The sequence below is a fragment of the Salmo salar genome, chromosome ssa19 (assembly GCF_905237065.1).
Source record: "Salmo salar chromosome ssa19, Ssal_v3.1, whole genome shotgun sequence".
Classification (NCBI taxonomy): domain Eukaryota; kingdom Metazoa; phylum Chordata; class Actinopteri; order Salmoniformes; family Salmonidae; genus Salmo; species Salmo salar.
This window is the reverse complement of record NC_059460.1, coordinates 57392198-57405463: the sequence shown is the minus strand read 5'-3', so window position 1 is coordinate 57405463 and position 13266 is coordinate 57392198. Positions and strand designations below refer to the sequence as shown.

At 44.2% G+C, this 13266-nt stretch overlaps 1 protein-coding gene across 1 annotated transcript in view; it reads left to right on the top strand.

Annotated features, from left to right (window-relative positions):
• Window positions 1-932: 932 nt before the first annotated feature.
• Window positions 933-13266, top strand: part of si:ch211-183d21.1 (uncharacterized) — a 33376-nt gene continuing 21042 nt past the window's right edge. Inside the window, exons 1-8 of the mRNA XM_014158899.2 lie at window positions 933-1127; window positions 1969-2863; window positions 3101-3281; window positions 3370-3509; window positions 3826-4391; window positions 11393-11666; window positions 11863-12058; window positions 12915-13099. Of these exons, the coding sequence (XP_014014374.1) occupies window positions 2023-2863; window positions 3101-3281; window positions 3370-3509; window positions 3826-4391; window positions 11393-11666; window positions 11863-12058; window positions 12915-13099 (2383 nt within the window). The 5' untranslated portion in view covers window positions 933-1127; window positions 1969-2022. The remainder of the gene's footprint in view (window positions 1128-1968; window positions 2864-3100; window positions 3282-3369; window positions 3510-3825; window positions 4392-11392; window positions 11667-11862; window positions 12059-12914; window positions 13100-13266) is intronic.

Genomic DNA, 13266 nt, shown 5'->3' with positions numbered 1-13266 from the left:
GTCCCTAACTAGCCCATAGGGATATCATATGTCACACCAAATTTACCATGGGTATTATGATCAGAATGGTCATTTGCATCTGTGCTCAGAATATAAGATTACTTGGGTGCTGCCAGCTGTGGGCATGAGGGAAGAATTCTATAAACCCAACCCACGGAAAAACGTACAATACCCTTCATTCTGTGACACCTTGTTTTCGTATTATTTTGCAAATCTCCGTTTTGGATGAGACCGACTTTATGACCAAAATTATCATATTTACACTGTAGTCAATTTTGACAGTAGAATACATGTTTCTTACTCATAGCAATGCCACATATTACATTTTCAAAACGAGAAGTTGCTTTTAGGTGCATTCGCTCTTGAAGTCAGCCGTTTTCAAAACCTCAATAGGAAAAATTATTCAGCGCAGATATACGACTAGACTTCCGTTGTTTAGACAATATTATATACCTGTTGTATTCAGTGCATGTGACAAATACAACTGATTTGATTTGAATAAAATAAAGTAACTTCTAATGTCCAAACTACAATGTAAAATGGCACATGTGGAAAGTCACTGGTAGACTTGGCCCTACATTTAGAGACACTTGTGAATCTTAAAAATGTGATTCATATTTTTCTTCATGCTCGTTAACCAAGAACATATTAGATGAGGTTGCTGGTGCTCGGGTGGCCAATGTGTTGCGCAGTCCTTGTGGATTCTCAGGGGCCTACAGGCCATATAAATCAAAGTGTAGGTCAACATTCCCCTAAAATATTTAAAAAGTCCTTTAATAAAAATGTAAACACGCCAAATCTAATAAAATCACTTTTCTAAACATAAGGCCAAAATATCATTTTTGTTGTTGTAAAACACAGGCAGACCATAGAGCTGAATTTGAATGGTCTGGAATGTTACGCAGCACGAGAAGGATACCCAAGGATCATCCCCCCTCCCAACGCCCACGCACGCGAGAGGGGGGAGAAAGTGCTTTGTCAATGTGGACAGACGACGCTGGGAGCGGCAGAGATTGAAACAAAGTTTACGAATATCTCTCTCGGAATAAACAAAAAAAAACTGATCTGTTGGATTGTAAACATTGTTTCAATACTCCCTTCGTCGTGGACGGGGACACTGAAATACAGTAAGTCACGTCGCTACTTTGTAACCCTAACCCTGTGTGGCACTGCTGAACTCGAATGACAACCGTTGCGTCGCTGAGATAGCAATAGCCGTGACTTGAATATCGTCTTCTATGCAACAAGTTGTGGTCTTGAATGGGGTTTTAACTGAAGATATTCAGTTCCAATATTTACACGCTATAGCTACATAGCACGTATAGTAGCCTAGTTAAGCATTAAAAAATAATAATAATTGCAGGCAACTTTCTTCGTTTTCTATGCGCTATGGTGCTCGAGCCAATATTCACAGTCGTTGTGATTCCCTGGTCTACCGTTTGGTAAGAAAAGATCGAAAATTGACTTACGCACATTTTTATTTTAACGTTGTCTACCGAAGATTACAGCTACGATTTGGTTAATTCAAGGTCCAGGAAGCTATAAAACATAATCCTAGTACTAGTGAGAAAAAATAAAATACAAATCACAGTTGACCAATTTTTGCATTAATCCGCAGCCACGGCCTAAATTATTTTGGATGAAATAAATGTATCCTAGTCTACATGTGCTTTCCAAGAAATGCAGGATTTGCCCACACTGTAACTCATAAGAGACATACATTACCGATCATTTTCCTGTTTTTGGAGAATCAATAATCAGATACTACTAGCCTAGATTGCAACATGCACTCTCTATTTTTGTAAAAACCGATAAACAGTAATGTAGTTTTGAGTTTGCCCCTTGTCTGGGTGGTGAAGACCGTTATGATAGCCTCACCACAACATCATTTCACCTTCTGTGATTTCTAGTCAATAATTGTTGTTTTTGTGCCTCAAAAGTTTCTTCTTAATTTTTTTCATCTTTCAGACTTTCAACCCTTAATGCATTTTAGCGCTGACATTTTTGGGGAAGTAGTTAACCATGATGGTAAGACTGGCCCTTCACCTGGTTGCAACATACGCTGTCTGCCTGTCTGTGTGTCTGGTTGCGTCAGTCTGGGGAGATCCCTGCCTCATCATCAGTGAAGTCAACGCAGACAACCCCAAACTGGACACCACTGAGTTTGTTGAGCTCTACCACACCAGCGGCCAGAGGGCCTCACTGGAAGGCTACACCCTGGTGTTCTACAATGGAAATGGCAACATAGCCTACAAAGTACTGGACCTGAAGGGCCACACCACAGATGACCGGGGCTTCTTCCTGGTTGGCTCGGTGGACATGCAGCCAAAACCGGCCATCCCCCTCCCACCCAACACCGTCCAGAATGGCCCAGACGCCATCGCACTCTACCACACGTCTGCGGCACGCTACGGGGAGAAGATGAACGCCACAGCCGTGGGGCTGGTGGATGCCATCGTGTACATGACGCGGCGGTCCGGGGGCGCAGAGGTCCTGGCTGAGACGTTGACCCCTGGGGAGTCGGCCTTCGTGGAGGACGAGGGGGCCCACGAGGGGGATGAGTCCATCGAAAGGTGCCTGATCTCTGGGGAAAGCTGGGGCTTCCAGGTGGACCTGCCATCACCTGGCCAACGCAACCGCTGCATCCCCCCTGATCCCAGCACTGCCACCACGCGTATCAGCGAGCTGAAGCTGGGAGGGGGGCAGGTGGACGGGTTTGTGGAGCTAAGCGAGTCCCAGGCTGCAGGGCCTCTGGTGCTGCTGGTGCTGGACGGGCGGACAGACACGGTTAGCGAGAGTGTCGACGTGCACACCTCCAGGGAAGGCCTGATCTCCATCACCATCGACAAGAACAACATGAAAGGTCAGTGAACCTGTACCTGGAGGAGCTCCTACTGGTCTTCAGGGCTGAGAAAAGCTTCATATCTCTTCATTGGGAGGTCTTGCAGAGATTTCTATGAGTCGAGGAGCTGGACCTGTGTATTTTGTGTGTGAAATTATATCTACGCAAATTGTTTCACGTCCTGTGTATGAAAAGTGCCGTGTTTGTTGGTGTGAAAGCTATGTTGAGTGATTTAAGTTCTACTATGTTATACATCAGGAGATGAGTCGGGGGCAGTGGCGTTGTACAGTGGCAAGGCCTCTGACTTCCCTGTAGGCAGCCCCCTGAGCCAGACGCAGCCCCTAGACGCCTTTGTGTTCGCTGGACCAGGAAACCAACCCAGCGCCAACCTCACAGAGACCCTTATACCAGGCAGACAGCCCTATCAGCTCAGCGCCAGGTAATCCACCCACCCATACTCATCCAGCCACCCATCCATCTATTTATCTGTCTTAGGCTGAAGTACTAACCTTGCTGGTCTTTCTCAGGTTTGGGGAAGGAGGCCTCTACCTCAGTCGCTGTGGTGTGGCCAGTTGGACCAGAGACCCTGGTGTATTCTGGGAAGCGCCACAAACCCCCGGACAGCCCAACCAGTGCCCATGGCCAAAGATCTGCCCTCACGCCACTGGTGAGTGTTACATATTTCTCTATCACATTGACACCTTTACATTGGGGATGCTTTCGATTGGTGATACACATTATTGCATATAGGCAAATCGATTAGCTTCTAATCAATCATAGCCAATTAAATTCAATAAACATTTAGGATAATGAACATACATTGAATAGAATATAATTGCTATCTAACAATGTGTTTACAAACACGGGTATAAGAGCAATTTAATGTAAATAGTTACCAAATTGAAGAGACACTACTTTTTGGATAAATTATATTGAGTTTTGACCTGTTGCTATTTGGTAAATCTCCTTTTTCCGCTCTTCAGTGGTCCCTGGGGGTACGGAAGTGCCCCCTCACCTCCCTCCCTGGGGTCGGGGAGACTTTCTGATCAGCGAGGTAAATGCTGACAACCCGGGCCCAGCCGAGGATGGCGAGTTCATCGAGCTGTGGCACCCGTCGGGCCGCCGCGTCTCTCTGCAGGCCGTGTGGCTCCTCCTGTTCAGCGGACACAACAGCAAGCCCTACCGCGAGATCAGCCTCACAGGCCACTTCACCACTGCCCAAGGCTACTTCCTGGTGGGCAGTGATAGGCTGGTCCCGGCCCCCTCGATCCGCCTGCCACCCAACACCATCCAGAACGGACCGGACGCAGTGGCCCTGTACCGCAGCTCCTTCGGCCCGCCCTCTGCCTTTCAGACAGGGATCCCCACCCAGGGGTTGCTAGACGCGGTGGTGTACCGGCTGAGAGGCTCAGACAAGGACACCCAGGAGCTGAGCGATGCGTTGACCCCAGGACAGCTCCCCCTGCTGGAGGACTCGGAAGTGCAGCCCGGAGACGAGGCCTTGAGCCGCTGTAACGGCCTCCTGCCCGCCGACCAGTCTGCTTTCGTGGTGAGGACCCCTTCCTGTATTACATCTGCAGAGGCTATTTTCCAGAGTCCCTTAGCTATGGTACACTGAACAAAAATATAAACACAACATGTAAAGTGTTGGTCCCATGTTTCATGAGCTGAAAAAGATCCCAGACATTTTCCATACGCACAAAAAACGTATTTCTATCAAATTGTGTGTGCAAATTTGTTTACATCCCTGTTAGTGAGAATTTCTCCTTTGCCAATATAATCCATCCAGCTGACAGGTGTGGCATATAAAGAAGCTGATTAAACAATATGATCATTACTAGGGTTGCACATTTTGGGGAATATTCATAGGTGGAAACTTTCTGTGGGAATTATGCAAATTAATATTAATACCAATTAAATGTAGATGTAATATTTATTTATTTTTTATTTCACCTTTATTTAACCAGGTAGGCTAGTTGAGAACAAGTTCTCATTTGCAACTGCGACCTGGCCAAGATAAAGCATAGCAATTCGACACATATAACAACACAGAGTTGCACATGGAATAAACAAAACATACAGTCAATAATACAGTAGAACAAAAGAAAACAAAAAGTCTATATACAGTGAGTGCATATGGAGACAGAAACATAAACCTTTTACCTTATCATAAGTAGACCTAATTGCAAATGATTAAATCCTTCCAATATAAATTTAAAAAACTATTTAGTTACGAATTTAACTTTAATTAAATGAGTTGACTCTTCACATGGGATGATTTCACTGAACAACAAAAGAAAGGGAATATTGAATGATCCCCAATGATCCATCGCATCTCCCAAAAACGTTTTCAACATGCATCTGTAAAATGATAGTCTAGAAACTAAAGCTTTGGTTGTCTTCCTCTCTGGCTTCCATGTCTTCTCCCTGGACCTCCTCAATGTCCACCTCTTGAACATCAGACTCTGAGGCCTCATCTTCACTGTCACTTTCCAACCTTGTTGAGGTTAGCTCGTGGTCAGTCTCAAAAAGCCTCATATTTGCCCAGATGGCAACCAGTTTTTCAACCCTTGTATTGGTCAGCCTGTTGCGTACTTTGGTGTGTGTTCCCAAACAAGGACCAGTTTTGCTCTGAGGTGGCTGATGTTGGTGGGATTTAGAGGATGATGGAGGCAACAGGGGAAAGAGCATCAGATCCACAAAGTCTATTCCACCAGGTGACTGATGAGATATGTTGGCACGACTGCCATATTGCATCTCCATCCCAAAGCCCTTGCTTGGAAGCGTACTTCGCCAGACTGCCAAGAACCTTGCCCTCATCCAGGCCAAGGTGGCGAGACACGGTAGTGGTGACACCATAGGCTTTGTTGATCTCTGCACCAGACAGAATGCTCTTGACAGCATACTTGGGGTCCAACATGTACGCTGCGGCGTGTATGGGCTTCAGGCAGAAGTCTTCACGCTTTTTGATGTATTTCAGAACTGCAGTTTCCTCTGATTTGAGCAACAGTGAAGTGGGCAGGGCAGTACGGATTTATTTTCTTACATCACCAGCCGAGTCTGAACATCAGACAGGATGGCATTGTCTCCCTCAATCCGTGCAATGGCTACTGCTATAGGTTTCAGGAGTTTCAGGCTGCTTACCACTCTCTCCCAAAATACATAATCCGGGAGGATCCTCTTGATTGGGCTGGCCATATCGGCAGACTGTGATATGGCCATTTCTTGGAGAGACTCCTTCCCCTCCAGGAGACTGGAGACTGTTGCTGGGCAGGTTCAATGTGGTGCTCTTATTCTTCTCACTTTGCTTGGTGAGGTAGATTGCCGCTATAACTTGATGACCCTTCACATACCTAACAATTTCCTTGGCTCTCTAGTAGGGTGTATCCATTGTTTTCAGTGCCATGATGTTCTTGAGGAGCTGATTCAATGCATGAGCAGCACAGCCTCTGGGTGTGATGTTAGGGAAGGACTCCTCCACTTTAGACCAAGCAGCCTTCATGTTCGCAGCATTGACTGTCACCAGTGCAAATACCTTCTGTGGTCCAAGGTCATTTTTGACTGCCTTCAGCTCATCTTCAATGTAGAGACCGTTGTCCCTTGTGTCTGTGCTCTTGTAGAATACTGGTTGAGAGATGGAGATGATGTAGTTAATTATTCCTTGCCCACGAACATTCGACCACCCATCAGTCTACTTTCTCTATGATTTGCTTGACTTTCACTTGAACTCTGTTGAACTCTGCATCCAGCAAATGAGTAGATAAAGCATGTCTGGTTGGAGGAGTGAATGCTGGGCGAAGAACATTCAGAAATCTCTTCCAATGCACATTGCCTGTGAGCATCAGATGTGAACCAGTTGCATACACAGCTCGAGCAAGACATTCATCAGCATTTCTCTGACTACGTTCCTCCATTGAGTCAAAAAAACTTCTGATTCAGGAGGACCATGAGCTGCTGCTATCGATAAGGTGTCTGATTCATCATTTTCAGCTCGAATAGAAGTAGAAGGACTTTTCTCAGAGGTTGCTTGTTGTGAGTGCTGAGGGAACTTTATGCACTTGGCCAGATGATTCTGCATCTTTGTTGCATTCTTCACATATGATTTGGCACAGTATTTGCAAATGTAAACAGCTTTTCTTTCACATTAGCTACTGGTAAATGTCTCCACACATCAGATAGTGCCTGTGGCATTTTCCTGTAAAGATGATAAAAAATGAGTAAAAAAAACCCAAATACAATTCCATGTACATATAAATTGTTAAGCAGTTAGATTAAACAACTCCTTTGTAAGATACATGTTTTTAAATGAAACATGTATGGAAAAAGGTGAACACTCCTTAGGCTCAAGCAAGCTAAAACCCACATGGTAGCAAAAACTAACTAGCAGAAACTGTTAACCTGTTATGGATAGGGGGCAGTATTTTCACGGCCGGATAAAAAACGTACCCGATTTAATCTGTTTATTACTCCTGCCCAGAAACTAGAATATGCATATAATTGTTTGATTTGGACAGAAAACACCCTAAAGTTTCTAAAACTGTTTGAATGGTGTCTGTGAGTATAACAGAACTCATATGGCAAGCCAAAACCTGAGAAGATTCCGTGCCCTCTCTGACCATTTCTTGGCCTTCTTTAGCCTCTTTCATGAAAACAGAGGATCTCTGCTGTAACGTGACACTTTCTAAGGCTGCCATAGGCTTTCAGAAGGCGCCACAACATTGAATGATGACTCTGAAGTCCCTGGCTGAAAAACAGTAGCGCATTTGGATAGTGGTCGATCTTTGAATGAAAACGATGTCTCCCGGTCGGAATATTATCGCTATTTTACGAGAAAAATCGCATAAAAATTGATTATAAACAGCGTTTGACATGCTTCGAAGTACGGTAATGGAATATTTTGAATTTTTTTGTCACGATACGCACCGGCGCGTCACCCTTCGTTACCCTTCGGATAGTGTCTTGAACGCACAAACAAAACGCCGCTATTTGGATATAACTATGGATTATTTGGAACCAAACCAACATTTGTTGTTGAAGTAGAAGTCCTGGGAGTGCATTCTGACGAAGAACAGCAAAGGTAATCCAATTTTTCTTATAGTAAATCTGAGTTTGGTGAGTACCAAACTTGGTGGGTGTCAAAATAGCTAGCCTGTGATGGCCGGGCTATCTACTCAGAATATTGCAAAATGTGCTTTCACCGAAAAGCTATTTTAAAATCGGACACCGCGATTGCATAAAGGAGTTCTGTATCTATAATTCTTAAAATAATTTGTTTTTTGTGAACGTTTATCGTGAGTAATTTAGTAAATTCACCGGAAGTGTTCGGTGGGAATGCTAGTTCTGAACGTCACATGCTAATGTAAAAAGCTGTTTTTTGATATAAATATGAACTTGATTGAACAAAACATGCATGTATTGTATAACATAATGTCCTAGGAGTGTCATCTGATTAAGATCATCAAAGGTTAGTGCTGCATTTAGCTGTGGTTTTGGTTTTTGTGACATTATATGCTAGCTTGAAAAATGGGTGTCTGATTATTTCTGGCTGGGTACTCTCCTGACATAATCTAATGTTTTGCTTTCGTTGTAAAGCCTTTTTGAAATCGGACAGTGTGGTTAGATAAAGGAGTCTTGTCTTTAAAATGCTGTAAAATAGTCATGTTTGAAAAATGGACGTTTTTGGATTTTTCGAGGAGTTTGTAATTCGCGCCACGCCCTATCATTGGATATTGGAGCGGTGTTCCGCTAGCGGAACATCTAGTTAGAAATGATTTAAACACGCATTGCTGTAGGCTACTATTTACTAGTTAACAAAAAAATCATGTATGTCATATAAAATATATTCACCCCACCCAGTATTGTAATCCAAACTTACTAGATAGCATGTAGTCCTTGGCTCAGACAGTGTAGTAGTGTGGGCTCAATAGCGTCTCATTAGTGTGCAAGATCTTGAGAATCAGCTGTACATGTGATGGAAGAATGCACTGTGCCTGCAGAGGGTTGCAATTCCATTGAATTGGGGATAGTTTAACCAAAATATGCCACAAGACCTAGAATTGCCTTATGTGTATCCCACAAAAAAAGGGTCACTGTTATAAGATTTCAAATTCAACTTTTTGGTTGAATTTTAGGAGAATTCCCCAAATTCCCGGGCTTAACTTCCCATGGAAAATTTACGGAAAATTCACAGAAATTTACCAGAAAGTTTCCGACCCTTTGCAACCCTAATCATTACACAGGTGCACCTTGTGCTGGGGACAATAAAAGGCCACTCTAAATTGTGCAGTTTTGTCACACAACACAATGCCACAGATGTCTCAAGTTTTGAGGGAGAGGGCAATTGGCATGCTGACTGCAGTAATGTCCACCAGAGCTGTTGCCATAGAATAGAATTAGTTAATTTCTCTACCATATGTCGCCTCCGACGTCGTTTCAGAGAATTTGGCTGTACTTCCAACCGCAGGCCACGTGTATGGCGTTGTAGGGGCGAGTGGTTTTCTTATGTCAACGTTGTGAGCAGAGTGCCCCATGGTGGTAGTGGGGTTATGGTATGGGCAGGCAGGCAAAAGCTATGGACAACCAAGACATTTGCATTTTATCGATGGCAATTTGAATGCAGAGAGATACCGTGACGAGATTCTGAGACCCATTGTCATGCCATTCATCTGCCGCTTCAGCATGATAATGCACAACCCCATGATGCAAGGATCTCTGCACGATTCATGGAAGCTTAAAATGTCCCTGTTCTTCCATGGACTGCATACTCACCAGACATATCACCCATTGAGCATGTTTGGGATTCTCTGGATCGACGTGTACGAGACCGCGTGTTCCAGTTCCCGCCAATATCCAGCAACTTCGCACAGCCATTGAAGAGGAGTGGGACAACATTCCACAGGCCACAATAAACAGCCTGATCAACTCTATGCAAAGGAGATATGTTGCGCTGCATGAGGCAAATGGTGGTCACACCAGATAGGGGTGTGGCTCACCATTTTTTTTTTTAAAGGTACCAACCGATGCATATCTGTATTCCCAGTCGTGAAATCTATAGGTTAGGGCCTAAAGAATTCATTTCAATTGTCTGATTTCCTTATATGAACCTTAACTCAGTAAAGTATTTGAAACTGTTGCATTTTATATTTTTGCTAAAACAACCATAATATGCCATGCCCTTTGCCCTCAAGGATACTTGGTCTTTTCACTATAAAATATATCTCTCTTCCAATTTTTTGTTAACTTATTGGAATGGAACAACTATAAATCAAATGTATTGTTCATATACACATGGTTAGCAGATGTTATTGCAAGTGCAGCAAAATGCTTATGCCGAGTACTCAGACAAAACAAGTATTGTAACGGATATGGAGAATTTCCCAAATACGAATATGACTCGGGTATTTTTGTAATTATCCGTGATTGGGGGAAAAAAAGAAATTTTCAGCTGCCAGCACACATCTCTCTCTCCCTCAAACAGTGTGAAGTGCTGTGTGCTCCAAACAACTATTGGCTAGTTCTTCTGTCTGTAAAGAAACGTGGCGGGGTATCAGTTGAGCCTGCCGCAACGATTGGATTAGAACAAGCCGCTCTCCCTCGGCTCTCATTTTCCCCGGACAGACACTCACACAGTCAGTCGTCTTAGGGCACAAGTCTCCCCTTCTCCAAACATTGTGTATAAATCAGAATCCGTAGCTAGTCGTTGTTGTTCAATCTAGTTATTTCCTGTCGACTTTGCTCAGGCTATATGGTGGTTTTAGTCTGTCTACTAGGGGTTGTTTAGTAGGTCTTCTTTTTCTGTCTGTTGCTGACGTCATCTGTCGCGGTCCAAGCCACTGCATGCTTGCTTGCTGTTATTATTTCTTCTCACCCAGGCAATTTTACCGAGCGTCAGATCATTAGAAAGTAAAATGACAAATGTAGATTGTTTTTATTTTGATTGATCAAATGTTGTGGCATAAGAAGTTTTGCTTCTCTCAAAAGTGAAACAACATACGGGGCAAGCAAATTAGCCCAGCCTCATCTCTAAATCTGTGTCTGGAATAAATGCAGGCAGTAGAAGCCAGCCATGCATTAGGCTATTTATTAGCCGTCGTTGATAATTGGACTAAGTAAGTAAATCATGTGCCTTTTCATATGTCGGGTCGTTTAACAATGTGTGTGAAGGAACATAACGATGTGCTCTGAGATGCACTCTGAGTGATAGTGCAGTGATGTGTACTTGTGGTATAGGCTTTACCGGCATTTGAACCACACTTCTGGGTTTTCCGATCACGAGTAAATCTGAGTATCAGGGTGTGATTAAAAATGGATACGATCACGAATACAAGTATGACAACATCGGCACAACCCTGCTCTAACCAGTTGTATTTTGCTCATTGTTTGGCTATTGCGTAACTAGAAAGAAAGCATTTACTTATCTGGCATCTTCCTGTGTACTAGAAAGAAGATATTTGGGACGTTGCCCCAGTCTGTCTATTAGATAGCCAGGGCACCTGTTCAATTGGCAAGCTATTGTACCATTGAACGCCTATCAATTCTATTGTTCTTCAGGTAGCCCCACCCACACCTCTGAGGGAGAACTCTTGTCCCCGTCCACCCCCTCCCCCTGAGGGCGTGGTCATCAGTGAGGTGGGCGGTGCTCGCTGGACCAACCACAGCCGGCAGAGGGGGTTTGTGGAGCTGCTAGGACCGCCCCTGACCTCCCTACAGGGCCTGGTCCTGACAGTGTTTGAAGAGAATCGCACCGGTACGACCATGGCCCTACCCCTGACCAGTATCACCGACCACAACGGCTTCTACCTCATCGGGAACGTCACCGGAGCAGGTGAGAGCAGGGTGATGTTCACAAAAAAATGGTGTGAAACGGGGAGGGACTATTTGCACAACATTTTGAAACGTTTTGTTGCCCTAATAAACAGTAACCTGGAAAGATAAACGGAACAAATAAAACAAAGTGTATATTTCTCTCACACGTTCCCTCCCTCACCTGGTCTATAATCTCTCCACTATCTCTCTCACAGACCAGGTGTTTCCCGAGGGGGCCACAATTCCGGCCAATGGAGCCGTAGTGCTGTGTTCTGACACAGTCACTGTGTGTAGGGCTGGTACCACCCTAACCAACAGCACTCTCCGAGACACCCTAGTGTTCAGTAATGACCTGAGACTTCTCATTAAACTCTCAGCCATCAGAGGGCAGCAGGTGATGCCTGTACTCAGGTAGGAATGAAATTCACTTGTTTTTACTGCTGAGAATAAAACTCTTCATCAAGGTATATAGATCAAGTGAAGCTAGACAGTCTTTTCTTAGGGACCGGTTCAGTCCGATCCGCTTTAGCTGACATTTGCATAGCTGATGTTTTGACAGTGTCAGAGGTGGAAATGCATTAGAAAGCTGTCAAATCCACAAGCGGCTGCCGCAATGATATCTAAACCGGACATTTCCATTGACTGCACCGAGTCGGATTAAGAGAAATCCCATGCAGCCTTGTTTACAAGTTCAAACAATGGAATGTGAGATGTAATCTACACCACAATTAGGCTGATAGAAATTCTCGTAATTTTTTTTCTTTAAGGATTTTCAATTTGAGCATTATGATTTCTATTATTTCTAAGACGATGCCAGGATCGCAATATTCTTTCCATGGCAAAAATGAAAACAAGAAGCAGACAACTCTTTGGTCCTTTATAAACCTGCTGTATGTAAAATATTGTGTGCTACAGCTTGGAAAATAAATTAAAGGTGACTCTGGATGACAACATAATGATGTTTGTTTCCAACATTAGGGCTGGTTTCCAGTGATACTGGTATCGTCCCGGCCCTATTTCTATATAGGCTACGCTTTCTCGTTCTGAACTTCAAACGCGAGTGGGACAGGTATGGCTCCGTGACAATGATCACAAGAGCAGCTGCTCACCGATTTGACAGCTCAAACGCAGTTCCTCAGACACCTCAAACATCAGCTATGTGGGTGTCTACTATCGCCAGTTAACATCGATCTGATTGAATCTAGGCCTTAATGTCAATAAATATACCTTGCATGTGTGTGCACGCGCATCTCTGTGTACGCTACAGGTCAGTGGAGGAAGGTCCTGTGTCTCTCAGCCGTTGCTCCTGCTGTGAGGCGAGAAGCCCTTCCTCCTGGACCAGCTCCTCCCCCACCCCACGCTTGACCAACATCTGCCCCAGCCCCGCCTTCTCCAGCGACATCGACCTATGCTTGGCGCCCCTCTCCGGTGATTGGCAGGAGCACCCAGGAAGTAAGCCATGTCATCCATATTTCTTGGGAAATGGGGCTTTTTATGAGTATTTTAAGAAAAGGGAAGTGTAAATAGAAATTGACGCTAGTAGCACACATTTCCGGAATGATTAGAGGAATAATTCTGTCTGCTGCATGACTAGACAATTTGTCTGACATGGTGTATTC